The 27602-nt window shown below is 34.8% G+C and overlaps 1 protein-coding gene and 1 long non-coding RNA gene across 20 annotated transcripts in view; one reads left to right on the top strand and one right to left on the bottom strand.

Moving 5' to 3' along the window:
• The window catches only part of ASPH (aspartate beta-hydroxylase), a 196527-nt gene that overhangs the window by 24932 nt on the left and 143993 nt on the right, over positions 1 to 27602 (top strand). For 9 of the 19 annotated variants that reach the window (XM_054692235.1, XM_054692242.1, XM_054692238.1 and 6 more), the window contains exons 2-4: positions 379 to 528; positions 2484 to 2528; positions 3873 to 3941. In XM_054692235.1, coding sequence (XP_054548210.1) covers positions 379 to 528; positions 2484 to 2528; positions 3873 to 3941 — 264 coding nt within the window. Of the gene's footprint in view, positions 1 to 378; positions 529 to 2483; positions 2529 to 3872; positions 3942 to 16500; positions 16543 to 18503; positions 19022 to 27602 lie in introns of those variants that run through there. The other 10 variants (XM_054692249.1, XM_054692246.1, XM_054692247.1 and 7 more) reach the window with 3 other exon arrangements.
• LOC119241148 (uncharacterized) lies at positions 381 to 26176 on the bottom strand. The gene is made up of 4 exons (XR_005124251.2): positions 25920 to 26176; positions 21314 to 21358; positions 7539 to 7583; positions 381 to 702 (listed from the first exon to the last, which is right to left on the bottom strand). It is a non-coding gene; the product is annotated as an uncharacterized LOC119241148 (long non-coding RNA).

The following is a 27602-nucleotide window of genomic DNA, read 5'->3' on the forward strand; positions in this document are numbered from 1 at the left end:
CAAACTTTAAAAAATCATTAACCCATCAATAGTTTCAATATGTAGTGTGATTTTTTTATCATGTACAATATATAGTACATACAGTATATATAATATGTAGTATATATGTACATATTATATATAATATAAAACTTTAAAAAAAATCAGTAGTTTCTCTCATCACATTATATAAATGGTGTTGAGCCTAAGCAGAATCCTGTCTTTTTTCGTAATTTTTATTTTGTGTAATATGTTGTCAGAATTTAAGTGAAAACTCTTCTCTGAATCATCTACCATTATAAATATTTTCAAGTTAATTGCTGGAGAAATAATTCAACAAAAAATATTCAATACAGCATTTTCTTATGTAATAGCTTTGTATGTTTTATTTTTAAACAGACACAAAACATGGAGGACACAAGAATGGGAGGAAAGGAGGCCTTTCTGGAAGCTCATTCTTCACATGGTTTATGGTCATTGCATTGCTGGGAGTCTGGACATCGGTAGCTGTTGTTTGGTTTGATCTTGTTGATTATGAGGAAGTTTTAGGTAAGAATATTGGTATCATTTCTCATGTGCATATGTAAGAGGGTGAGTAATAGCCCTTAGTAATTCAAAGATTTTACCATTATCTTCTTAGTACTACTGATATTTTTTGGTGTTTCAATGGTTCTCAGTAGGGTGGGAACAAAAAGAGATGTTCAGGTCTACCTTGAACATGACCTGTAATAGAAAGAAAAAAAGGCTTTATACTATATATTTATTGCATAGAGAAGTTTAAACAAATAATGCCTTCTCTCACTACATGCAATACTCTATAATATCTGTTGCATTTTGTTGTATTATGAATTTTAAAATTAATGATCATGAGCCATTGAGATTATTCAGGGAATCAATGAATCATAAACACATTATTCAGAAGACCCTGTCTTAAAGTGTTTTCAAATCATGTCCTCCTGTGTCTATGTGTGTGTGTCTGTGTGCTCCTCTAAGGAACTTACTGTGGTACTTGTGATAGCTATCCTTTATATATTTTTTCATTTTCTCTCTTTATAATCACTGTAATTTTTCATGATTTTTTGCATTAATGGTTTTTTACTGTTTTTCAGTCACAACACTTATTTCCTACCTTGCCAAAAGTCTTTTTAAAAAGTTGATGTGGGGGCCTCCCTGGTGGCACAGCGGTTAAGCACTGGGCTGCAGAGGTGCCTGCAGCCTCTGCAGCGCCGGTTTGATCCCTGGTGGTCGGCAAGGGTCCCACATGGCTCGCAGACCTCTTCTGCTGCCAGCTGCTCCCCTCAGCAGTGTATTTCGTCAGTCTGCCTGTTCTGCTCCCTGCTCTGGCTCTGGTGAATTCTCTCACCCTCCCACGCTTCTAACTGTACCTAATGCTTGTATAAATAAATAAATCTTAAAAAAAAAAATGTTGATGTGGAATTCAATATTGTAAATATATGAAAATGTAGAATCTAGTATTTTTTTTAAAGATTTATTTATTTATACAAGTATTGGGGTACAGTAAAAGGCATGGGAGGGTGAGAGATTTCACCAGAGACAGAGTGGGGAGCAGAACAGGTAGATGGACCGAAGACACTGCTGAGAGGAGCAGCGGGTGAGGCAGGAGAGGTCTGCCGTGCAATGTGGGTTTCTTTCTGGCCGGCTGGAAATCAAACACACACTGCAGAGGCTGTGGACAGCTTCACAGCAGGGTGCTCAACCCATTGCTCCACCGGCCAGGAGGCCCAGAATTTAATAGCTTTAAGTATGTTCATTTGTGCTGTACTCATCAGTCAGTTCTAGAATATGTCCATCACCCTCACCTCCATACCTTATCTTCCCCCCCTTTCCCTTTTCTGGTAAACACTAATATATTTCCTGTGTTTATGGTTTTGCTTGTTCTGGGCATTTCATATAAATCGAATCATATAATATGTGGCCTTTTGTCTCTTTTTGTAGTTAGTATAATGTTTTCAATGTTTAATTATGTATCCATCTTATTACTAAATTCCATTTATGGATACACCTGTTTTGCTTATCTCTTCATCACTGATGAACATTTAGCTTGCTTCTACTTTTGCCTGTTGGGAATAAATGTCCTTCTTTTTTAATAATATAGTGAAAGATGGGGACCCTGTTAGTAGAAAAAATGCACAGGTCCCTATGTGTACTGTTGCATAGAAAACTCTTCCCTTCCATAAAACCTCTGGCAATTTGTTAAATTATAGCTGTGTTGCTGGATTGGGAGGTGTGTGTTTGTGGGGGGTAGTAAATAATAACAAAATAAACGTATGTGTAATCCCTCTTCATTGAAGTTTTTAATTACTTTAAGGAAAGTATCTCTGGACAGATCCATAGACTGGAAGAGGAAGAATTTTAGTTTGGAGATGAACTTCTGAGTCTTAGTGATATGTTCCTAGAGAACATCTGTTAAACAAAAGAAGAAATTTAAAATTTCTGTATGTTTAAGTTCGAGTAACAATTTTGATGTTTTTACATGCATGCAGCCAAAGCAAAGGACTTCCGTTATAACTTATCAGAGGTACTTCAAGGTAGGCTGTTGGAAATGCCTTTCAAGTCTACTTGTATTAGTTTCTAAGCTAATTATCACCTGCATCAGAGAATATAGTAGGACCAATTTTCCCTTTTAAGTTTATCAGAAAGTATATTATTTTCTGTATTTTTAACATCACCAGAGCTCTTTTCTGTAGGTAGCCTCTACCTGCAGATCAGTGGTTTTGATAGCAATAGAAATCATAACTTCCTTATCTGTTGTTATTATCATGTCTGCATTTTCTAAGCCAGACTTCCATATACTAAGTTAGCCATTTTCTGAGTTGAACAAGGGAAAGGCAAAGATTGGTTATCATGGCTTCACTACTCCAAAAATTCTGCCTATTCTTATACATTGTTTTAATTTTCATTTTTTTAAATAAATGGTAATAGTGCTGCTAATTTGTTTTGTAGTACTAACGCTATGTTTGTGATTGTTTAAAATATGGCTGTATGTTCCAAATTTTTTTCAAAGTCATTTTCAAGTGGTGAATTATAAACATGTAGATTTTAGGGATTTTAATGTACTTGACTTATTTGAAATGCTAAACATAGCAGTGTTCCCTGATGTTAAAGCATTCAAGCTTTAAGATACATATTCACAATTCTTGAAAAGAAAGGATGTGGTAGGATTATCTCCTCAGCTTATCTGTTTTAAATCTTGTTTTCTCAGTAATAGGTGGTCAGTTCTTATTAAGTTTTCAAGTAGAATAAGTAAGTTTCTCTTTGTAATTTCAGGAAATCAGTTTTGTGTACTTTATTTCCAAGACATTTTTTTTTTGAGGTTGATTCATCAAGTTTCTATTGTAAATCATGCTACAATATAGAATTAATATCACTCTTATTTTTAAGTATTCCCACTTGATGTAAATTATTTATATTAATGTTGATATTTGGTGGGTATTCCTTTGTTTTGAACATTGATGTTATAAAGAACTTTCATACTTGAGAAACAATAAATGTCATGTAACTGTTAGAAATGAATCAATAATGTTTCTTACATATATTGACAATCTTACCAAAAATATCTTTAGCAGTACTAGGAAAACATTTATTCTGAAATTATTAAAGCAAGGTGTTGTTAAATAAACCTTTAAAGAAAGTAGTATGTCAGTTTTTTTCCTTAGATTTGTTAGGTGAACATTTCCAGATTTTAATAGTGAATTGCCCATCACTTTTAGGTAAGATATTTATTGAGCACTGTTTTTCAGGATTAAAAAAGCAAAGAATTGCACTGATTGATTATATTTTTGAATGATGTGCAGAACTGCAGTAAGTAATGATACCTTATTAAATGTATTTTCCATTTTGTTCCCATATCCATCTTTCTTTTCCTCTTATAGGAAAACTTGGCGTTTATGATGCTGATGGTGATGGAGATTTTGATGTGGATGATGCCAAAGTATTATTAGGCAAGTACACATTTTGTTTTTTGTTGCAGAATGATGGAAGTAAAAGAATGTATTTGCCTTTACTTGTTTTAATAATATCTATATTAATTGTATATCCTTTATGGGAGATATTTCCCACTTAAATCATGTTTTATTCTTGAGATAATAGTTTATTGTTTTTCCATAGGCTTTCATATTTCAATTTGCTTTTATAAGTGAATAAGTGTGTTTTTCTAGCACATAATTTTAATAAACATAATTTCATGTGTGTTTTCAGATTTAAAGTACTCCATATCCTCAATTTAACATTATAACATAAAGATATGTCCTAATCTGTTTTTCAAATGTAATAATTACAGCAAAATTTAACATAATTTACTTACATCTGAAAAATGTAACTTTCTAAAGACTTATATAATGTCATTTTGAGATAAAATAGTGATAGCAAACATCTTAAGATGTCCTGTGTGTTTATTTAAGGTAACATTAAGATATGAACTGTTAATCTTTGGCGAGGTTTCTTTATTTTGGAAGTCGTGGACCCTTTTTAATCACCAAATACTTGTTTTTATCATTAAGATGTATCTTACAATAAATAAAGATGTGATATTCCCTCATTTGTTTTAAAATGTTTTACTAAAAAGGAGATGCTAAATTTAATATGCAAAATTTTATATAATCTGGCCTAGTGTGAGGTAAGTACTTCAGTTTATTAAACAACACATTTCCTTTGCTTTAGTATTGGCTTAATATGTATTAAAATGTTTTATACCAAAGTCTTTAGAAATATAATGATTCAAGCATGGTTTTTATATACTAAACTTAAAAAATTAATGACACAAAGAAATTCTTCCTTCCATACAATTCTGTGTACATTTTATGGACATAAAATAATGAGAGGATAACACATCTGTGACCAATAAAACTGTTTTCAGCAGGTTAGTCTTAACTGATTATAAAACAGTAAGTTCTAAATATGAGAAAAGGGTTTTTGTTGTGATTAAATGTAATACAGCTTTTTAATTTTGACTATAACTTAGTTTTCGTATTACTGCTAAGTGGGAATTATGTTTGTTACTTAACAGTACGTGTTTACTAAGTTCATGAAATTTCTTTTCTACCTTAACCATAATGGAATTTTTTATGTAATTCTTTTATTATGTATCTAAATTTGAGTTTTTAAAAATACAGTAAATCCTCAAAAGGCAAAAATCCTAGGCATGCAAAAGAAATTTACATAGATTATAACGTCAGGATGATGCTAATTTCCTCACATCAAATTATGTTTTTTTTAACTTTATTCAGTTACTTTAAATGATGGATTCTGAATAGTAAAGCTTTTTGTGTTAATAATAACTTCATGTTAGCTCTCATTTTGAAGGTAGTATTACTTCTCATCTACTTTATTTTGTTGTGATAGGAAATTTCCACTATTAAAAATGAAAATGTTTGTTCTCTAGGACATGATTTCTAGAGCAAACTTACATTACTAACTTGATTTATGGCATTATATTTTAGATTTCAGAAATTGATTCCTTTCACAATTCTTAAGCAGCCATTAAGAGATAAATTGGAACTTAGAACTATTACCAGATAGACACATAAGTATGTGGGCAAGTCAAAGTGTTTTCCTTTCATAAGGCCTGTATACTTGGAGATAGAGCCAAATTTGGTTAAACTCAGATTTCACTTTGGTTATTTGACTGTAAATGCACAAAGGCTAAGATAAACTCTTTTGCTATTATACATACACATTTGACTCATGTCTGTAGTAAACATGAAAGAAATCAAAAGTGAACTGTTAGCTCTCTTAGGTTTTCTATCTTATTTCAGAAGTTTTTCAGTTTTCTGCATGAAGTACAACCTTAGCTGTAATTGAACTTTATGACTAAATTCCTTTTCTAGTTTATGAGGTAGCTTAGTTTTGCCTCTCTTACTGACCGGTGGTTGCAAACAGAGAATCTAATGACGTTCTTAGACTCTGTACATTCGGGAGAAGTTACAGGGGCATTGTTTTAGGAGTGTCTCCCCCCACCCCAAAAGAGACTTCCCTGATCCATTCTCATTGGAGAGGCAGCTCAAGCATAGGGTCTTTGGATTAGGGACAAAGGGTCTGTAAATGGAGGAACAAATATGGGAAGTCTGAGATTCAGGGGAGAGCTTGTCCTTGTATGTATAGTAATAGTTGAGATGTGTGGAACTTTCATAGGTTAGACATTTATTTCATAAGTACTTTTTTTTTTGGATTCTTAAGTCTGCATATATCTAAAGTCTTAGAAATTTGTGTAAATGGACACATTCATGACTGTATTTCTTTTAAGGTTTTTGCTTTTCTTGGGAAAAAGAATGAAATTCGTGGGTAAATCAAATCAGTGGTCATCATTAAATTTATTGTTTCATTTCCGGCCCTGGCCCTTATACTTTGAAAATATTCGTAGTCTGTTCTGATTTATATCACATCCTGCTTTTGTGTCCAAATTATTGAACATAAAAGTATCATTGATTTTGGTTTGGACTATTGAAAACTATATTGGTTGAAACTAGTTTCCAAAATAAAATCAAGAGGAAAATGATCTGAGGACTAATTGTCAAGAGTAACATCTTAGAGTCGCACCACCTAAGGATTATGTGGTCGACCTTTGTTCTATAATGAGCATCTAGTTGGCACCATATTTAGTATGTCTGGATCACAATGGGAAGCTAGTCAACAATTCCTGGGGTCTTGATAATTACTTGTAGACTGGATGGAGGTATGCGTGAGCAGAAGAGATAAGAAACATGAACCTTGTCTGGCCACAGGATTATACCAGGCTCGTTGGTTTTCAGGCCTACTTTTGTAGATTAAGGAGTTATATTCCCTAATTAAGGAGTTATATTCCCTATTATTTTCCTTTTCTCTGTCCCTTTTTTTTTTTTTTTTTTTAAAGATTCATTTATTTATGCACACAAGAACTGGGGTACAGGCCAGAGGTGTGGGGGGTGAGAGGATTCACCAGAGACAGAGTGGGGAACAGAACAGGCAGAATTGACTGAAGTACACTCCTGAGGGCAGCAGTGGGCGGGTCAGGGGAGGTCTGCTACACCATGTGGGTAGCTTCCTGGCTGGCTATCGAACTCTTGCTGCAATGGCTGCAGATAGCTTCATAGGTTGCGTCTTAACCCCTTGTGCCACCAGGGAGGCCCCCTTTTCTCTTTGGATTAGTGCTTTTGTCTTCAGAACCACAGAAAGATTGCATAGTTGGGTGGATAGTTTTGCTCAAACACATACATATTTTCCATACACTTTAGCTTGCCATACTCAAGGGTGGTAAATTTATATTTTATGTTTGATAATGGAAAAATGGAGAAAAAGAAAAATGTTTATGGTAAATAAACAACTCTCATGTTTTAAGGCAGGAAGAGACAATTTTATTCCTACAGAGATTTGGGTGGGAATACAGATTTCTGTTCATAGCACTTATCAACTGCTAAATTCAGTGAAAAAATATTCTGGGTTTCTTAAAAAACAATTTAGATACCAACTGCAGTTTGTATCTTCCCCTCCCCTACTACATCAGGTGAACAAAATGGACTGTAATCTTTAATATTTATATTTGTGTTATTAACATTTTCTCTTACCTGCCAGTCTTGATTGCTGATAGTTATGTTCTGTGTTTCCAAGGCCTGAAATTTTGAATTAGGTGGTTATAACTGAAAAATTCTAGAATCTTGAATGTTTACATTTCTTACAGTCAGAACCATCTAACCTATTTTTTTCTTTACTACAAATTATGGACCTTGCAACATAAAGCTTGTAGGCTATAGCAAAGAGAAGAGACCTTTCCCACCTAAAGCTAGTTCTCAACAGAAAAAAAAATGATAAAAACAAATATATACATTGTTTACTTTTCATTATTGTGACCTGTTTTAGGATCAATCCTTAGAATCCACAGACATCAGGGATCTTTGCAGTAGAAGCTAATTTTATAGGCTGATGGGGAAAGAACTTTGGAATATGCCTTTTTCAGATAACTGGCAACAACCTTGATTAGATACTATATTGGTAAGCAGTGTGACTTATTATTAGTTGACTCTTGCTACTAACCAGAATTGTAGGGCCATGAGTTAGTAACTATGGCATTATAGAGCTAACACATTTCATTTCATAGTGTTAAAATTTAAGTCAGTTGTCTGAGTTACACTATTTGATTACATTTATGCCCATTTAAAAAGGATATAAACGTTAATCCTGCCAGTCATATTAATTCCAGAGTTTCTTGTTAACTCCAGGTCTTACGGGGAAAATTTGAGGAAATTCTCAATCAAGAATTTATTGACATGTGTAAATGTTTATATATATAATCAACTCTCGATAATATCTGATGAGCAGATCCAGAAGTTGTTAAAATTACTTATTTTGTAACCCTGAAAATACTTTCATTCACTTTTCCCAGTGATGTTAGTCAGTCAATTTTGGCTGATAGATTTTTGTCAGTTTTTCAACTTCAGATTCTCTATTGAACGAAAGGCAAACCACGTTTAGAGGCTAACAGGACTGGTGAGGATTGGACAAATTGTCCTTTCTTCTCATACATATGATTGAGAGTTGATTGTAAGTTGTACATCTTGATCAGTTTCTTTATTTTCCAAAATACCTTTTCTATAAACTTCTGTGTCCATGATATATTCCTTTTTGAGCTCACTCTTTCTCACCACCTTTTTCCACCTAACTGCTCTCCTTATTTTCTCTTTCTCTCTTCCTTTATTCTTATGTAGGCCTGACCAAAGATGGCAGTAATGAAAATATTGATTCTCTTGAGGAAGTCCTTAATATTTTAGCAGAGGAAAGTTCAGATTGGTTTTATGGTTTCCTCTCATTTCTCTATGATATAATGACTCCTTTTGAAATGCTAGAAGAAGAAGAAGAAGAAAGCGAAACTGCAGATGGTGTTGATGGTACGTCACAGAATGAAGGGGTTCAGGGAAAGACTTGTGTCATTTTGGATTTACATAACCAGTAACTTTGATTCAGGGACTGACGTCATTGACTTATGAAAACCTGAAGTAGCCTCCTTTTCTTTCTTCCCCTTTTCACCCAGGCCTTGATGTGAGTGGGGCAGCTATGGTCTTACAGTAAGAGGCAGCCATGCAGTCTTTCCCTCTAGTACAGCTCCTAGCTTGTCTCCTGCTCAGGCCCCCTAAGTCTAGTGAAAAAAAGTGGTATTCGTCATTCTTGTAGTAGTCTACAAAATATATTGACAATGATGTTCTTGGTGGTATAATTGGTTTCTGTATTTTGTTTTAACTTATGTATTTCCTGACCTAAAGTTAGAAACGTAATAATAGCAGATTGTTTTGTGATTAACCCTTAATGCTTGTCTTTCTAACACACTATTGAGATGATTATAATGGACTGGATTATAAAATATTTTTAGCATGACTCGTAAATTAAATACTTCTCTACTGACCTTTAACATGACTGATGTGTAAGATGATTGTTCTTAAAACTGATATTTTTTATTGTAATTTGTTTAGATTAACTGGTTTGTTGGATAGGTTACTACACATTTCAATGTAAACTTCTGTATTAATGGTGCTTTTAAAATAATTTGAAAATAACCCCATGTTTTTGCCTTAGGGTAGTGAAATTACTGTAATCAGATTATGTTTATGAAAGCAAAATTTATTTTTAATTTTATTTCCAAATATACATCCAGAGAAAGTAATTTGTATTTTTTTTAAAGTAGGCATATTACACAGAGGGAAAATGTGGATATGTATCTTAAATAATGTTGTACATATTAAAATTATTCATCCTAAATTGCAGTCTTTTTCCATTTTTTCATGTATTGCCTTATCAATTGGCTATCATCTTTGTCATAGGTATGATTTTTAGATTTGTAAATTAAATTTTTAAAGTGGTCCTTCTTTTTAGGAAAATAAATTTTTGCCATTAGAAAACCTTAAAAACATCTTTGAATCAATTCATTTAAAATGAGTTTTCTTCAGTAATGGCAAGAGCAACTGTATCAGTAAACATATAGCTGACATATCTTAAAATGAGAGTTCGTTTTCTCCTTCAATCTGATATCTTAGAGCTTGAAAAACCTGTGTTTCCTGTTACTCTATGAGGGAGTGGTGTTTCATGCTAAATCTGTTTGAGCTCCTGTGAAACTTACTTTTGGTTCTTCATAGAGAATAAAATTCAAAAAATGTTTCCATTTTTAACATTTAACTATTCATATCTATTTCTCAAATAGTAGTATGCTTTATTTATAGTTAATGAAATTGCTTCCAGTAAGTGTTGTTTTTTTTTCCCCCAGAGTGAAATATGACAAATTTCGTTCCCTTACCTAAAATTAAAAGTCCTAACTCAGAACACAGGACTTGAGCTGCCTCCCACTCTATTCACCATTTTCAGGTATCACAGAAAGCTGTCCAGTTTGTTCATCTTATTTTTTTAAAAAGCATTATTTGAAAGGTACTTTTGGATATAAGTATACATTTTGTGTTGGACAGAGATGTGAAATTTAAATAGCTATTAAAACTTTACTTTGTCTTTCCCTAATTATTTGGGGGTATGTTTTACTCTGTTAGTTTCTGATAGTGAAAGCTCCTGATTTTGATTGCTTCTCCGCCTTTTGGCTAAGAACAAGTGTAAAAGCTCCTTATTTTGAAATGTTCATATTCTGGAAGAAATTACTATAATTTAACGATGTTCTTAAAACATATATACTAATTTTTCCATCTTTATTGTGTCTTCTACACTGAATTTGAGTACTGTGAAATATTAAAATTTATTAGTTTAAATTTAAAGGCACTCTTAGGCCTCACTCTCAATGCAGTTCACCTAGCTAAATGTCAGAGATGTTATTTTTAAAGTATTCTTTTTCTTAATACTTCATTGTTACTAACTGGAAGATGTTTGGTCAGTTTACAAGAAGTAGATAATTAAATTTGTTGTTAAAATGTTTGAAATCTTAATTTTTCATCAGGATCTTTTTTTGTGATACTAATGAACATTTTATGTACAGAAATTAATTATGCTTATTTTTGTATGTGAAAAATAATGTGAGATACTTTACATTTATTTAGTATCCCCTTAAATTAACCCTTTTGAGAGTTTCTGATGAAGGTAAAATCTAGGTAGCTGTGAACCCCTGACTTCTGTGACTTCCTTCAACTTGTGCCTAAGGCTGTTTTGGTGAGAGAAAGTTGTTTACAAAACGGAATTCATTAAAAGTATTCACAGAATACTTTGAAGTTGATAAAAATTATTTCACTTGTTTTACTTATGTTTGTTATAATTCTTAATTTTCTAAGAATTTATTATGTAATTTTCTGTTTCATAAGTGTGTTTTCTTAGCTTGTTTAAGGTTATAAACTTGCATAAAAAGGCAAAATTGTATGCTATACGTTTGAGTATTTATTTGTTAAGTTCCTGAATTTTAAGTTGCAGTATATTCACTCTGCTTTTCTAGTTTTGAACAGCCGAAGGAGCTTTGTGGCACCTGTTCACATGTGGTGTTGTCTCCTCAGAGCTGCTCTTTTGCTTCTTCAGCTGCACTGCCATTTGTCCAATTGACATGGCAATGGGTTCTCTGGAGTTTGGCACAAAACTGACTAAGTGGCACTCTGGGGATTTCTTTCCTGCACTGTAGCTTTGTTTGGCCCTGTTTTTTCCTGGGACATGAGTGGTGGGACATAAGTCAGTTGGAGAAGTGTCGTCTCTATTCTGATCTTACTAAATCCCTAAGGCCTAGCTGCCAGCATCCTGCCTTAGGTATCATGCACATGCCTTGACCGTAATGGAAATGCTGGGGGGAATCCTGCTTCTTCATCTAGTACTTGGTTCTCTATTTAGAAGTTTCCTCCTTGTATCCAGACATGTAAGCAAACCATTTTTTCTGTTTCAATTTTTCTAGTCTTTTTACTTATACCTGGCTAGACTGAACAAAGTATGTCCTTGCCTCCCTTGATATTAATAACTTTGGGGAATTATCAAAAGTAAATATATACAGAAACAATTCTTAATTTGATCACTTGTTGGGGGGGGGTGTGTGTGTGTGAGAGTGAGAGAGAACGAGCTAGCGAGCAAGAGATAATTTGGGTTGTGGATTTTTTTTTTTTGGATCACATGCACATTTCATATATAGAGTACTATTATGAAACTCAGAGATGCAGACCTTAGTATCACAAGTTAATAATGAAAAAGTAAGTCAAATTCTCTTCCTCTGTTATTTGTTGAAGTAACCATGGAGTTGCTTGTATAAATATGGGAATAGATATTAAGTAGATATGAACTTCTTGAAGTTAGGAACCAGAGCTTTGCCGTTCATTTGAAGCCTGCTTCAAAGCTGAGCCCAAGATTGTTTTCATTAGTTATTTGTTGGAGTTAGTCTTGATCAGTGAGAACTCAAGAGTTACTACCCATTGCAAAATAAAACACTGAGTTTTTTAAAATCAGTTTTAATAAGTGAAAAGATTATTGAACAGATTTTTTTCAAGAGAAATGATATTTGAAGTTCATGAACTGACAGATGCTAATAAAGGTCTTCAGGTGATCTGTCTCATTGTTATTTGAATCTACATTTTGTCTTCTGCATGTAAATCCTTACTCATCTTTACTGTTTCTATTCTCTTATGTTCTAATCCTCCTTCCCCCATTTATCACAGAGTTGGTGACTTTGTAGCTTTCTTTTTTCAAAAGTGTGTCTGCTATTATTGTTACATCGTCTATTTAAAAATCAAAAGGTAACTCACATAATGTCCTGATATGCATTTTACTAAAATTAATCATCTTTTCTAGAGTAATAGTTGGCTGTGTTTGCAGAACCTTCACCTAGGCCTTTGGGACCTCTATTTGCTATTTGCATCAATATTGAAATGAATCATGATGTTTCAGTATGAGAAGGAGATAAAATGATGCTCAGAGTGACTCATAGGACTCACCAGGACCATGAGAGTAATTGAAATGATTTAAAGTAACATCCAGCCCACCAATTCTATTACAGCTACTCCATAGTGGCTCTGTGGGTTTCTGTAAAGGAATCCATTTTTTAAAATATATCATTGCCTGTGGTGGAATCTCAAGTCCAGTCATTGGCTTGATGATTAGCTTTTTAATTTCATATAGGGTATATTTCATTTTGAAAATTTGTGGGACAGTTACTCCAAGGCAGTTACCAAAATAACAATAATCACTTTTAGACAACTCCCTCATATTCCAAGGGAAGAATGTGAGATTTTTTTCACCAAATTCCCATTTATACAAATTAATGGTTAACACAGCTATTAACAATAGTCACCTTAAAAGCAATTAGAATAAATCTATTTTGCAAAAAGAAGTAAATATTTTGCAAGGGATTTCTTACTGTTTCGCCATTCTCTGATTTTCACCACATCTTATAATGCTTCTTTGATAATTGCCTTCATTTTATCATACATGCATACAAATTTTATCTAAATGGATAACATACCAAGATCTTCCTTTTAGGCTTATTGATATAATTCTCCATACAGTTCGGAAACTACTTTTAAGGAGTTATGAATGGTATTGTTTGATGGAATTGTCCCTTTCGCATCCCTGATTTAGTTAAAGTAGCAAGGAAACAAATAGGGCAACCTTGTTGATTTTTAACAGTGTAGGGAGAGTTCATATCGAATATAGTTCCAAATGTTAACAGTTCACTTCTTTCTAAATTTAGGAATTATATAATCTCAGAGTCTTAAACCTATTCTGGGGTCACTTCTTGAATAACCCATATTTGTATCTTTTTTTTTTTTCTTGTATATGCTAGCACCAATCCTGGAGGATTAGCAGTCTTTTCTCCACCACTAGGCTTCACATAGTTGAAAAAAGACCGCTACTAAATTTATCTGACTCAAACCTCTGTGAAGTCCTCACTGTTGCTGTGACATACTCCTTGTAGTAGGCATTCAAATTCTTTGCCATCTTTCAGGATCTTTTACTCTTCTGTAGAGGTGATTTTGCTTTCTGCTTTACCAAGATAGTCACCTCTGGTTTGGGTACTATTCCCTTCCTCTTTCTATGCTTTACAACATTTCTTTACTCAGAATTTTGTTGAATCATTATTTCCTTCCTCTCGTGTTGATCATTTTTTCAGGCATTGCATCTTCTGGCATCTAAAGCTAACCCTTTCTTGTGTTTGTACCTCTTCTGTCCTTACCACTCTCCCCTCTGTTGCTAATTCACTTTTTTTCCCTACACACATGCCTGTAATTCCTGTGACCTTCAAAACATATTGATCAAGTCTGTATGTTTGTTTCAAAACTCTGTTGCTTTCTGCTCCTTTGGAATCCAGGGAAATTGCATTACATTACAGTTTTCTTCTGAGGAGGTAAAAGAAGCCCTCCAGAACACTGGGTTTGGTCACCTTTATTTCTACGTTTTCTTATCATTGTAATGTGACCACTGCTTCTCTTGCTTGTAAAACTGTAATCCAAAATGTGCCATCCTAAATCTTTGTTCCCACCTTTCTTCCAAAAATTGCTCTCTGTCTGGTAGAAGGTTGCATTTTCTTGACTCAGTCCTTGCCTTTCTTCATTACTTAACATCCTGTTTCCCAAGCCGAGGGCTTTTTTCATGTCTGTAGTCCTTCCGTCAGAGACTTAGTATGACAGTTGTGGTTTAAATTGTTTGCTCAGTCTTTATCATGTAAAACATGAGAAATTATTGACTATATATCTACATTCAGAAAAGATAGTTTATGCTGCTCATTTGGAATTTCTATGTAGTACATTGCACATGATTAGTGTCTGTTACTTTAAGGATTTACAACCAAATTTGGCAAGTTTTTTTTTAAGGATTTATTTTTATTATGCATACAAGAACTGGGGTGCAGGCTAGAGGTGCCAGGGTGGCGGTGAGCGGATTCGCTAGAGACAGAGTGGGGAGCAGAACAGGTGGGTTAACTGAAATACACTGCTGAGGGGAGCAGTGGGGGAGACAGAATTGGTCTGCTGCACCATATGTTGGTTAGCTCCCTGGCTGGGATCAGACTCAGGCTGCAGTGGTGACAGCACTGAGACTTAACCCCTAGGCTACCAGGGAGGCCAAATTTGGCAAGCTTTAAACAAAGTTCCCATTATTTTTTACTGTTATGCTAATCTGATGTCCACCTAATATTTTGACGTTAGTGACAAAAATTAACTCTAGTGTTTTCATCATTGTAGCTCTTTTGGCTATATCTTTTTTTTTTCTTTTTTAATATTTACTTATTTATCTAAGCACTAGGTACAGTCAGAAGTGCGGGAGGGTGAGAGTATTCACCAGAGCCAGAATGGGAAACAGAACAGGCAGACTGATGAAACACACTGCTGAGGGGAGCAGCGGGTGGCAGGAGAGGTCTGCGCACCATGTGGGACCCTCGCTGGTGGCCTGGGATCAAACCGGCGTTGCAGAGGCTGCGGGCAGCTCTGTAGCCCAGCGCTCAACTGCTGCACCACCAGGGGAGGCCCTGGCTATATCTTAATAGTGGGTGTGTGGAGTGGGAAAATCTAGGACATGCTGGAGTCAGGAAGGGGACATTTGTATCACTAAAATTTCCTTTTAATGCCTTACACTAATAATTTTACAGGTTAGAAAACAACTAAATATTTAAAAGTTGGTGTTATAAAATTAAGTTTGATTTTTTATTCTTAAATAAACTTTGGTAGGGCATGGTCCAAAGTCATTCAGTATTACAACTTGGCAATGCTGTGTTTGATAGCATTTAGGGAAGAAGTTTTGTCTGTGAAAAATAATTGTCTCACACACACACTGGTTATGTGACTAGAGATAGAATTGGAAGGATTGGTTGACTGGTGTAAAAAATCCAGCCTGGTTGGAATAAAAGTATACTGAGAAAGATATAGTACAGTGACATTTGTTAGAGAGTTTAAAATAAACCCATTATTAGAACTTCATTTGCCAGGAGAGGAAGTACAAAGAAAGACATTGAAAAGTTCTCAGATGAAGAATAAGGAAAATTATATATACCTAGATAATCATAATTTTTTTTTTTAAATAAAGTTTGAAACTGTTGGGGGGGGGGTGACAATGATTGTTCAATGGTAAGGATTAAAATTCTACCAAAATATGCTCCCCTTTTTTTGAATGACAATGATGGTTGAGTAGGGAAGTCGAATCTCTGGGTCCTTTTAACCTGTGGTGTGTAGAATTGGTTGTCTGTGCCCGGCAAAATTGCACTGCCTCTGCTGAGAGCCAAGCACATTCACTGTGGCAATAAGGTATCCTAAACCATTGATTCTCTCATGTATAATTGATAAAACCATTGATTTTATCTGAACCATTGATTCTCTCAGTTTGTATAGCTAAACCATTGATTCTCTCAGTTTGTATAGCTCACTGAATCTGGAACTGTAGATAATGCATTCCTCTGTCATAAATAGTGAAAATACAGTTTAAAAAAATGACATACACCTGGTATTCATATGGTAAAAGACTACTTTTTAAAAGGTGACTTTAAATAACTTAATTTGTTTAATAGAGGTATTGATTTGTAGCCATTTTTAATTTTTTTTAATTCCCTTGATATTTTCTCTTTATAACCTATTTTCATCTTGTAAATACCAACAGAAGGACCTGGTGGGGTAGCCAAGAGAAAAACTAAGGCTAAAGGTATTTTCTATTTTTTCAAATTGGCCTTGAGCAAACCGAATTTAACACTTCAAAATGCATGATAGTTCCTAGATATGTTATGTTATAAATGCAGCTACTAATGCTAAACATTATTGCTTTTTTGGTTTGGGGTGCACCTTTGGTCATAAGTAGTTTTATCAAGATTTCATTAAAAAATTTTGCCTCAAGCCAATAGTTTTAAATAATTTCTATGCCATCAACACCTGTAAGTTTTTGAATTAAGAACATACATAATAACAATATCATGATATGTAAATTTACACAATTGTATCCTATTTTCTACCTAAAACCCTTTTCAGTTTGAATTTTGTTATTAGTGTCGGAAAAACAGATAATTCATCAGTGATAGATTTCATTTGTCTAAATCTCAGATGATGTTGACTTTAAGCACCATAAAAACTTGTGTCATCCAACTTGTACTTTTCAATAAAATGAAAACTTAGATTTATAATCTGCTGTACTATGTTATGTTGGCATGGAATTTGCTGTTTGATATTTTAATTCTTTAAAGATAGTAATATTCAATATTAAATAATATTAAATGAATTTTGCATTCTTTAAATTTTATATTCTCTTAAAAATAGAAAAACTTAATATTAAATAATTTAACATTCAATTGATTTAATATTAAATTAGTATAGTATGTTCTTTTTCTGTACTTGTCAACCAAGCAGTAGACTTATAGCTTATTATTACACTGTATTTGCTAACCCTATGCTTGTTCTTGTTCACATATAAATGTTTATATCCTTTAGGGGAGAGGGGCATGGGGGAAGTGCATGTTTTTCTTTATAAACTTGTAATATTCTTTTTTGTTCAAGTGCTTGGCATATCATAGTGTAGTTGTTTATTTGTATTTTGGTGAAACATTAACAGATTGAGACCATCAGTATGTGGTTTGCAAGGTTTTATGGTTTGTATTTTAAGATTAGAATATTTTAATGTTTTAACTTTGTATCTCATGGAAAGAAAACAGAATTTTCACTATTTTTTATTATATATATATATAATTATGAAATAAATCACAAGTACAATTTTCTTCATGATCTAGAGATAAAAATTTAGTAAATTTTAGACCTGACAGCATCACACACACAAGCATTCCACTATAGTTTTACATTTTAACAAGGTTTTCAGGAAGAAATAAATGTTTTATGCTATATGATTTCTGTGGGCAAACATCTTACACATATTAAAGAAATCTTACATTTTCTGTGTTTCTGAGTAAATGCTACATTATACAGTAACCACTTTGCTTCTCTTATGATTTCCTAATGAGAGAGCAAGAGGATAAAATTAAGAGTTTTTGCTAGCAGCTCTATTAAATTTTATGTAAAGTTGTTGAGAGTAGATTTAGATTTACATGTACATTTCATTTAATTGCTTTTTTTCCCTGTAAGCATGGACAATATATATTGGCTTGAGTGACTCTACATAAATTACCAGGGGATATACTTTGAGGACTGCTGCTTTAATAATGCTGAATGCTAATAGAAAGAAAATCTGCTTGTCATTTTAAATAAAATGAGAATTTCTTACTCATATGGAAATTGTTTCCTTCTTTATGAGAAAGTTTCGATGTTGCCAGAATATCCTTTAATCAGATGGTTAGTGTGAAATGTGTGTTGCTAACTAACATTTTGTGTAATATATTGCCTTTATGAGGATAAATTAATAATATTGCATGCTTATTTTAAAGACAAATCATACATTATTTCTAGATGGGAAAATGGCAGGTTTCTATCATTTCTTCTAAAGCTGATGCTTTATATAGCTCTTTAGTCAGTTAAAAACTAAGCCGCTTAAAGTTACTTTCTGAATGAGCGTTTCTTCTGTGTGGGGAGATATAAATAGCTTATAGCTTTGTACTAGGTTGCTGTTCAATAAATTAAGAGCTGCTTTCAATAAACGTCTTTTCCTTTGATTGAAAAACCTGAAAGTTAAAGAACTTACTAAAGAAGAACTCAAGAAAGTAAAAGAGAAACCTGAGTCAAGGAAGGAGAGTAAGAATGAAGAGAGGAAAAAGGGGAAGAAAGAAAAAGAGGATAACCGGAAGGATAAGAAAATTGTTGATTCAGATATATCCAGGAAAGAATCTCCTAAGGGTAAAAAGGACAAAGAAAAGGAAAAAGTGGGCCTAGATAAAGGTGCTAAAACCAAGGAAAATAGGAAAAAGCCAAATACAAAGGACCTTTCTAGTAAAATGACTTCTGGAGACAAAGAGGACAGAAAGGAAAGTAGAAGTTCTACAAAACAACCCCACTTAGCAAAGGGAAATAACCAGAAGAGAAAGAACTAAAGCTTTAACACCATCATCCCAGGAAATGGTAATATTCTTTATCATGACTTGCTGCTAAAGGACATGGAAAATTAAATATTGCTCTGGTTGGAGAAGATGTGTCAATTTGCCATTCATGTATTTACTGGTGCTCAGCAAGGAAGTCATTTGAAACTTAAATACATTGTCTCATGTTTCTAAGTTACAGATGAGGCTTTAAAAAATGTCATGAAAATGTGATGTAATAATTTCTATTTTTATTTGTTGATTGCATATCCAGACACATGTATTTGTATAATACAAATTATAATGAATCTCTTAATGCAGTGACTATTTTCAGTAGAGTTAAATAAGAATCTGAAGATTTTAAATAGTATTTACATGCACAGTGACTCACAGCTTTCAGGTATGATACTCAGGATCTGTTTACTCTTGATTTTCTTTCCTCCTCTTTTTTTGCTTCCTTGTTTAACCTGCCCTGTCTTTTCTCCACTTCCACTCCCCTTTCCCAGCACCTGTCATCCCCTCCTCTCTTTTCCCTGCCTCAGCTCCTGTGTGCATTCCTCCCTGGGCAAATCTAGTTCCTGCGCCTCCCGCTGTCAGGGCCCAACCACTCTCAGGCTCTTCTCATCTCTTTTGGAATTTCTCCTCACAGCCTTTCCCTGCCTCCTTTCCCTGCCTCCTCACTCTCCCATGCTTCCTCACGCCTTACCTCTCCTGTATCATCCTTCCCCCTTCTCTCATTCACTCAGGACCTACTGTTAACTGTGTGCCAGATGTGTTCTGAGGACTCTGGGTAATAGTCATGAATAAAAGAATTTTATTTACAACAATTTTAGAGCACTTTTATTTATGATGTCTTTACAGACTCAAGTTATAAAAAGGTTTTATCAAATTTAGGGTATACCTTTGTTTTATATTACGCAGTTTTTTCCAATTCTTTTGGTTTAATGGCATATATTTTTCATATTTCATTGTGTCATAATTGTCGCAAATTTGAGATCTCACTAGAGAGAAGAATTTAGTTCATCAGAAAACATTTAATAAAATGAAGTTTCCTACAAAGTGTACTATTCTGTGCATAAAGTTTTAAATCTCTATGACTGCTGGGCAGGGCTTTTATTGAGTTTGAGAAGAGCAAGCTGATTTATAACAGAATCAAAGGTGCTATCTGAAAGGTGTTATTTTTTTAATGTAATTTCTCAGCTTTTAGCTGAAGTGCTTAAAAACAGATTTTTGCCTAATTAAAGATATTTCAAATCAGAAATGAATAAACATTAAGTGTAAATATTTTAAAAGAATTATGTACCTTTTACTTACTAGCATCCTTTATTGTTTATGATCAAATAGACATTTAGTTGACAAAACTTCCAACTAATGTAATAGAATTTTATAGCAAAGAGGAAATTATTGGGAATATCTAATCTAATATCTCTAATTCTGTCCTATTATTTTATTTAAAAGCTGAGACCCAAAGAATTTGTGCGTTGTTAAATTGGGATTTTTTATGCTGACTAGTAAGGATTTTTTTTTTAATGTGATAAAGGTAATTTATGGCTTATTTGGGTTGACTGATACAGGAGCACAGGCTTAAGGTGAATAGATTCCAACTACAGATCAGATCTGGAATGTTTCTCCTAACTCTCTTCTCAAATCTTGCCTCTGCTGATTTCTATTTGACTTTTCTATATGGAAGCCACTGGTGAAGAAGATGGCTCTGAGCGGCCCCACACCAATGCATCCTTCTGTTTTAGTAATCTGTGTGCAAAGAAGCATTTTTCTGGGAGAATTTCCACTGACCTTGTTTGATTTGGTGATTGAACTTTCCTGTAATTTCAGGTGGGTTAGTCTTCCCTAGGCTGGTTCCTGTGTACCAAACTTTGAATGGGGCTTGAGTGGGTCTCATGTAAACCATGTCAAATTTTTTTTTAAAGATTATTTATACAAGAACTGGGGTACAGGCCAGATGTGCGGGAGGGTAAGAGTACCCAATAAAGACAGAGTGGGGAACAGAACAGGCAGACTGACTGAAATACACTGCTGAGAGGAGCAGCGGGCAAGACAGGAGAGGTCTACTGCGCCATGTGGGTTGCTCTGCATCTGGCGGGGATCGAACCAGCACTGCAGAGGCTGCGGACAGCTTCACAGTGCTGCACTCAACCCCCTACGCCACCAGGGAGGCCCCATGTGAAATATTTACTTCAGGAAGCAGACCTTCTGGGAGAAGATGGAGCTCTGACAGAACTGGACAGAACAAGAAGCTAAACAGATATATCTACCACACATGAACATTACAAGATTTTAAAAATATATCCTGAAGTCAGATTTTCTTGCTAAGATAAATGAATTGATTTTTAAAAATTTATGTACCAAATTTTAAGTGTCAATTTCTCTGCAGATGACTTGTTTCCCCTACCATGCAGAAGGGCATAGAACTACAATTACATTTACTGAAGGTATTCTGGTTTTTACCTTGGTTTTTGAAGGACAGTTGCGCTGAAGTATAAATTCTGCATTCTGAGAAAAAGAGTAAAAAATATTTTAGAATACCCAGCATGGTGTACAAACATTTGCTGTTATTTAATAAAGCACTTAGAAACATGTAAGTACTATCACTGAGGTTTTTTTAATCCTGATTGCAGCTCAAGAAGTGAATTATTGGATTGCTGGAAAAGTCATGATGCGTTTTTGCTTGAAAAAAACATAGAAGAAAAAAATGTGACTTTTCTGACAACCCAATATTTTTACTAAAACATTTAGAAATATTTCAAGAGCTGTTGTGAACTGAAAATGGGTAGTTTTGTTGTTTCCGTATTTCTTCAGTGAAAGCTTCAACTGACCTCTTGTCGATGTTGAGGTTACACTTTATCTGTTTGCATCGACACTTACATTCAACTAAAAAATTTAGTGCAAGACAAACTTTTGGTTGTGATTAGTGGATTATGGTTATGTTTGTATTCTAAGTTTTACTTTTTTACTTACTGTGTAGTTGTTTTTATATTGTTTCATATTGTTATCTAAGGATAATTAAAACCGGAAATGTCAGCCTTTTTAAATAAGTCACTGCGTCAGAAATTTTGTAATAGGAATTATTTGGTTAGAATGTGGACTCCTGAAAAGTGAAAATTAAAAGCTGAATGTAAGTTTATTTTGCTATATCACTAACATTTTTTTTCCAATTGCACTGTGAGATAACACTTAGAATTCTAAAAAAAATATTATTGACATAGTTTTTTCTTAGCTTTCTATGAATAATGTGTCATATGTGAATAGCACAGTTTGGGCAATTTTGCAAAAAATATTTGAGAGCCTATTGATTTTTTTTTTCAAGAATCCTTTTTATCTTATATTCAAATCTCAGATCACTTTCTTTTTCTTTTTTTAAAAAGATTTATTGGGCCTCCCTGGTGGCGCAGCGGTTGAGTGCTGGGTTGCGAAGCTGCCCGCAGCCTCTGCAGGGCCCGTTTGATCCCTGGCTGATCCCTGGCTGCTCCCCGGCCACCCACCGAGGAGGGTCCCACATGGCGTGCTGACCTCCCCTGCGGCCCGCTGCTCCCCTCAGCAGTGTACTTCGGTCCTTCTGCCTGCTCTGCTCCTGGCTCTGGCTCTGGTGAATTTTCTCACCCTCCCGCGCTTCTGACTGTACCCAGTGCTTGTATAAATAAAAATAAATAAATCTTTAAAAAAAAAAAGAAAAAAGGCAGACTCAAAAAAAAAAAGATTGATTTATTTATGCATACAAGAGCTGGGGTACAGGCCAGAGGTACGGGGGTGAGAGGGTTCACCAGAGACAGAGTGGGGATCAGAACAGGCAGATTGACTGAAATACACTGCTGAGGGGAGCAGTGGGCGAGTCAGCAAAGGTCTGCTGTGCTATGTGGGCAGCTCCCTGGTTGACCTGGGATCGAACTGATGCTGCAGAGGCTGTAGACAGCTCGATAGGTTAGGTTGTGTCTTAACCCTTTGTGCCACCAGGGGGGCCCTCTTTTTCTTTTTTAATTTAGGGTCCTTTCTTTTGAAGAACTTTAACATCACTGATTGTCATTCTTCTTTTGTTGTCTTGTGTAATTTCTATGTTGGTGGCTCTAAAATCTTTTTATAAGGATTTTTAGTTTTACTTTATGGGTGATTTGCATTGCTGTATAGATGCCCCTCAGTATTTTGCACACAATGTGAAGGAATTGTTAAACATAAATCAGTCAGCAGAAACACTTACATCAGTCTAGGAGGATTAATTTTATAAATGATTGGTTCATGGAGACTATTTTATGGTGTCATGGCCTGCTTAGTGATAGAACTTTGTGACTTGAGAGGTTTTCATGAGTGCTTGGGTAAAGGACTTCCTCTAGATACTTCCATTAAAGAACACAGTAAACAAGTGTGCTGCTTAATTTTAAATGTTTTAAGTTTTTCTGACATAGGTCTGGTGGCTTAGGTTATATCTCCTATCTTTGATTCTTTTCTCTTGTGTCCTCTCCTACTTTCCCTGCTAGTGCCCATTGATTACTTGGACTGTTTTACCATAAAATGCATCTGGAAAATATGCTCACTTTTCTCATTTGTAAAGATGCCCTTCAAAGGAAGATAATACCTTTCCCTCAAGGTGATTGTGAAAACCAGCTTGGTTCTGATACACAGAAGCAGCTGACACATTGTTGGCTCTGGTGTTTCCCTTTCCTTTAGTAGAACAATGGTCATAAATCCACCAAGGTGTTTTCAGTCAGTTGCTAAAATTTGGATGCACTGGGGCTATAATTCCTACTCTTTGTCAGCAGATTTTAAAACAAATACATTACTCCTTTGTCTTTTGAAACTAATGCATATTTTGAAATGGGTATGCAGGATTCTTATTTGTTCTACTGTGGTAATTGAGAGGGCAAATAAAGGTAATTATAAATGGTACATGAATGTAAAGCTATAAGAATGTTTAGTTATTTAAAGTATAGCTACAACATGAAACCACAAGATATGAAATGTAAAAGTTAGAAAAAATTAGCAAGTAATGAACTACTTAAGTAGACTTAAAAATAATGGTATAATTGAAAATTTTAACCGTTAACCTAAATGTGAAAAACTTGTTTTATACTCAGAACATGCTTTTTTCCATTGAATCCATTTTATAATCTTCAGAGGTTTCCTATGTCAGTCCATAAAAACCTGTTTGATCCCTAATATCCAGTTCTTCATATGTTTCAGTGGATCTGTTTCTGTGGAAAAAGCCTTTATTATTCTTCCTCAGAATATAGGAACATATTTAGTTTTATGTCTAAGTATTCTCCAGAATTCTTTTATGTACATGTGTGAATCCATTCAAATTATTTATGTGAAGTAAAAACATGGGTTAGGTCATGCGACTTTAAGGTCCAGGGGTGGCTATGTTTTTTGGCCCCTCTTGTGCTGAATCTAGGTGCTTCCTTGTCTGGACCTCTCCATGTCTGAACTGTCTCTGAGTGCTGGTTTCTTTCTCAGGCAGCCTGCTTACATTAGGCACAGATGCTCATGTTCCACTCTAATTCTCATGGAGTGGGGAAGTGGGGTTACCAGAGCTGTGATTGACAAAACCTGGGGCATGTGAGTGCCATCCCTGCACTGTGGGATGAAGGAAAATCAGTTGCTCTTCAGGGAATTAGTGTGCTTTTCTTTTAAGGGGAATAGGTACAGGGCAGGCCACAGTGAATTTTACACACTACGTTTCATCTGCACCAGATGCAGGCATTTTGTGTTCACCTCTTTACTCCTGCCATTGCCCAAATGTGAGGAGTTGAAGGGGATAATCCAAAAGGGGCATTGTAGAGATAGAAGCCAGGGGCACTAGAGATACCTCCTCAAGCCTTGGTCAGCAATAACTAGACAATTGATGAAGTGTGTAAGTCTATTGTCATGTAAGTACTGTGGTTACAGGTGACTTAAGTTTATTTTGTTAGCTCTTTCAGTTTTCCCTTGAGAAAGTTTTTGTTGTTAGGAAACTGAAATGTCAGCATTACATGAAGGGCTGAAGGGCTATTTTCATGAAAATCTTTTATTGGGGTAATCTGAAAAATTCCTCAGTAACAATCTTCAGTTTCATCCTACCATTTGGCTAAAGGTAAAACTCCATGAACTGGATGCTTATCACTGGCTTGGATATCATTTTTATAGAAATCAGTTTCCACCAAAGGTTAGATTTTGTAAGTTCCACAGAGCAGAAAGTCATCTATTTTCTTTTGTTCTCATTTCACTTTATGTATGTGTTAATCACTGTTGGCATATGTACATCAGACATGCTTCTTCCCATCAAGCATTACTTTTTCCTAAGACGCAAAAACATGTAATTAAAACTTTTGTGCCAACTTCAATAATTATATAAATATAATTGTTACTTATGTCATTTCTAGTTTGTATTTATTAATTCACTCAACAGATCTTAGTATCTGTTGGTACTACTGCCCACTCCCTCCCTTGCCTAGAATGCTCTCCCACTGTGTGTGGCTGGCCACCTCTCTGTCTCCTGCAGGGTCCAGCTAGTCATCTCTGCACTCTTGTCCTGCCTTCCAGTTGTCATGCTCATCACTTTGCTTCATTCCTGAACTTTGATTTGCTACCAGACTATGACTTATGTCCAGTACCTGTCACAGTAATTGGCAGTAATTGGTATTCAATGTATGTTTATTGAAAAGTGAAAATAGAAAACACAGATCACTTAAAAATATTTTAGATCTGTATATACTGTAAAATATTTGAAGAAAAATATTTTAAATAAAAACTTAGATGTTCCTTCAGTAATAGTATGTTTTAACCACCTTGGAAGTTGTCTGTAGCTATGCTCATGTTGCTGTGTATATGTATATGTATATGCATATGTATATGTATATGCTGGGTTGTGCGCAGACCTTAGCAAGTATCCCAATAGCAGCTCTATGACTCATCAAAATACTGAGCCTGCCAGTAATAAATTCTGAGACTGTAGAATAATTTGTTTCTTATGTAGATGTAAAGGCAAAAAATAAATTGGTGGAAAAATTATATTTTCTGTGTTTCAATTACCTAATTTAATTCTTAAAACCCTTCTAAGGTGGTACAGTTTATCCCCTTTTCATACTTGCGGAAAACAAATTTGTAGCAGTGGTAATGAGTTGAGGTAGGATTTGAATGTAATTCAAAGCAGCCTTGGTTCAAGTGCTGGCATCTCCACACCATTTCATGTTACAGGATAGTAAAGTGAATGTACTCCATTCCAGTCTTTGTGGAGTCATGTCACTGGTCTTGAAACCTTTTTGAGAATGTTTAATTCTTTGGAGATTTATGTCGTGCTCTTCCCGAAATCTGTCCATCATTGGTCATTTGACGACGCGTTGAGTCTGGAATGGCTCTATTATGACATCATGGAGCAGCTCATTAAGTTACTGGCAGTCTCAGAATTTTGATAAGTCATAGAGCTGCTATTGGGGTACCTGCTAAGGTCTGCACACAACCCAAGAACAACATGAGGATTAGTGTGCCCAGTTAGCATATGTGTGCCTTTCTGGTTTCTTGATTGGCAGAATACTTCCCAAGTGCCAGGTACCTGTTAGGGTTATTCTTGGGTCACATTGAGTTATACTGTTAGGTGATTTGCATTAGAAGCAGTAGCAGTCCTGAGCACATCTCCTACATGAATAACAGCAGCTGGAGAAACCTGCAAAGATAAAATTTTCATTATTCTGTATACCACTGAACGAGTAAACTAGAAATCAGTCAGCTAATTAAAGAACCATTTTCTTAGCCTTTATTGGCTAAGTATATGAAATCCTACAAAGCAAAATACTATTTATAATTCTCACTTTCTTAAATTTTTTGGGGGAAGCATTTTGTATGAAATCACTCTGAAAAGTGAATCTTTTATTTTCACTCAGAGTAAAGGCCTCTATGATCTTTTCTCCAGGGCCTCCTGACGCTCATGCCCTTGTTCACTTTGTCTAACTGCTGGCACCTGCCTCTTCCTCCCTTTCAGTGCCTCCCAGCTGAGGAAGTCTGAACTTGCTACTCCATATCTTCCTCATCAGTGATGCTTTCCCTAAAGGCTGGCCTGGCATACCCTGTCCCACACCTTCCCCATACCATCTTTTCTCATCTGCTGCACTAAGTATTTCATGTTTCTTAATTTTTAAATTCTTCGCTCCTTATGGGAAGTTGGCGTTTTATGTGTTCAATGTCTGTAGAACACCGTCTTACCTTAGAAGGTGTAAATATTTGTCGAATGAATAAAAGCACGTTTACTTAGGTTGTCTGTCAATTTTACTTAAAATTGAAGGAACATTTATTAAATGCAAATGTGGTTTTTTTGAAACTTCTTAATTTATCTTGATGTACTTAATTATTTTAAGGTATGTTTTAAGAGTATTAATTTATTTTTCAAATAATGTAGGGTCATGTGATTTACTCAAATTTTCATTCAACTCTAGATAATTACTCTCCGACAATTGTGGTCATCCTATACTCTTGCCAGTTTAGCATAGGAGTGGTTTCCAGTTTTGACTATTGAAACTGAAAGGGAACACTACTTGGGAGCATCTGGGAAAGATTTCCTGATGCCTAAGAAAGAAGCATATCAAAGGTGGGCCTTTTGTGTCTTGTCTGAAGGAGGATTTTGCATCTGGGAAAGCCTGATTACCAGCATGAGGGTAAAGCCAGTGCTAAAAGCAAGCCACCCAGGTGTCTCACCTCCTAATGTAAATAACACAATTCCTTTTTTGGTTTGGTGGGGGGCGGGGTCCAGTATGAGTTGGTGTTTTATTACATGAGG

The sequence above is a fragment of the Talpa occidentalis genome, unplaced genomic scaffold, assembly GCF_014898055.3.
Source record: "Talpa occidentalis isolate TD23 unplaced genomic scaffold, MPIMG_talOcc4v2.1, whole genome shotgun sequence".
NCBI lineage: Eukaryota > Metazoa > Chordata > Mammalia > Eulipotyphla > Talpidae > Talpa > Talpa occidentalis.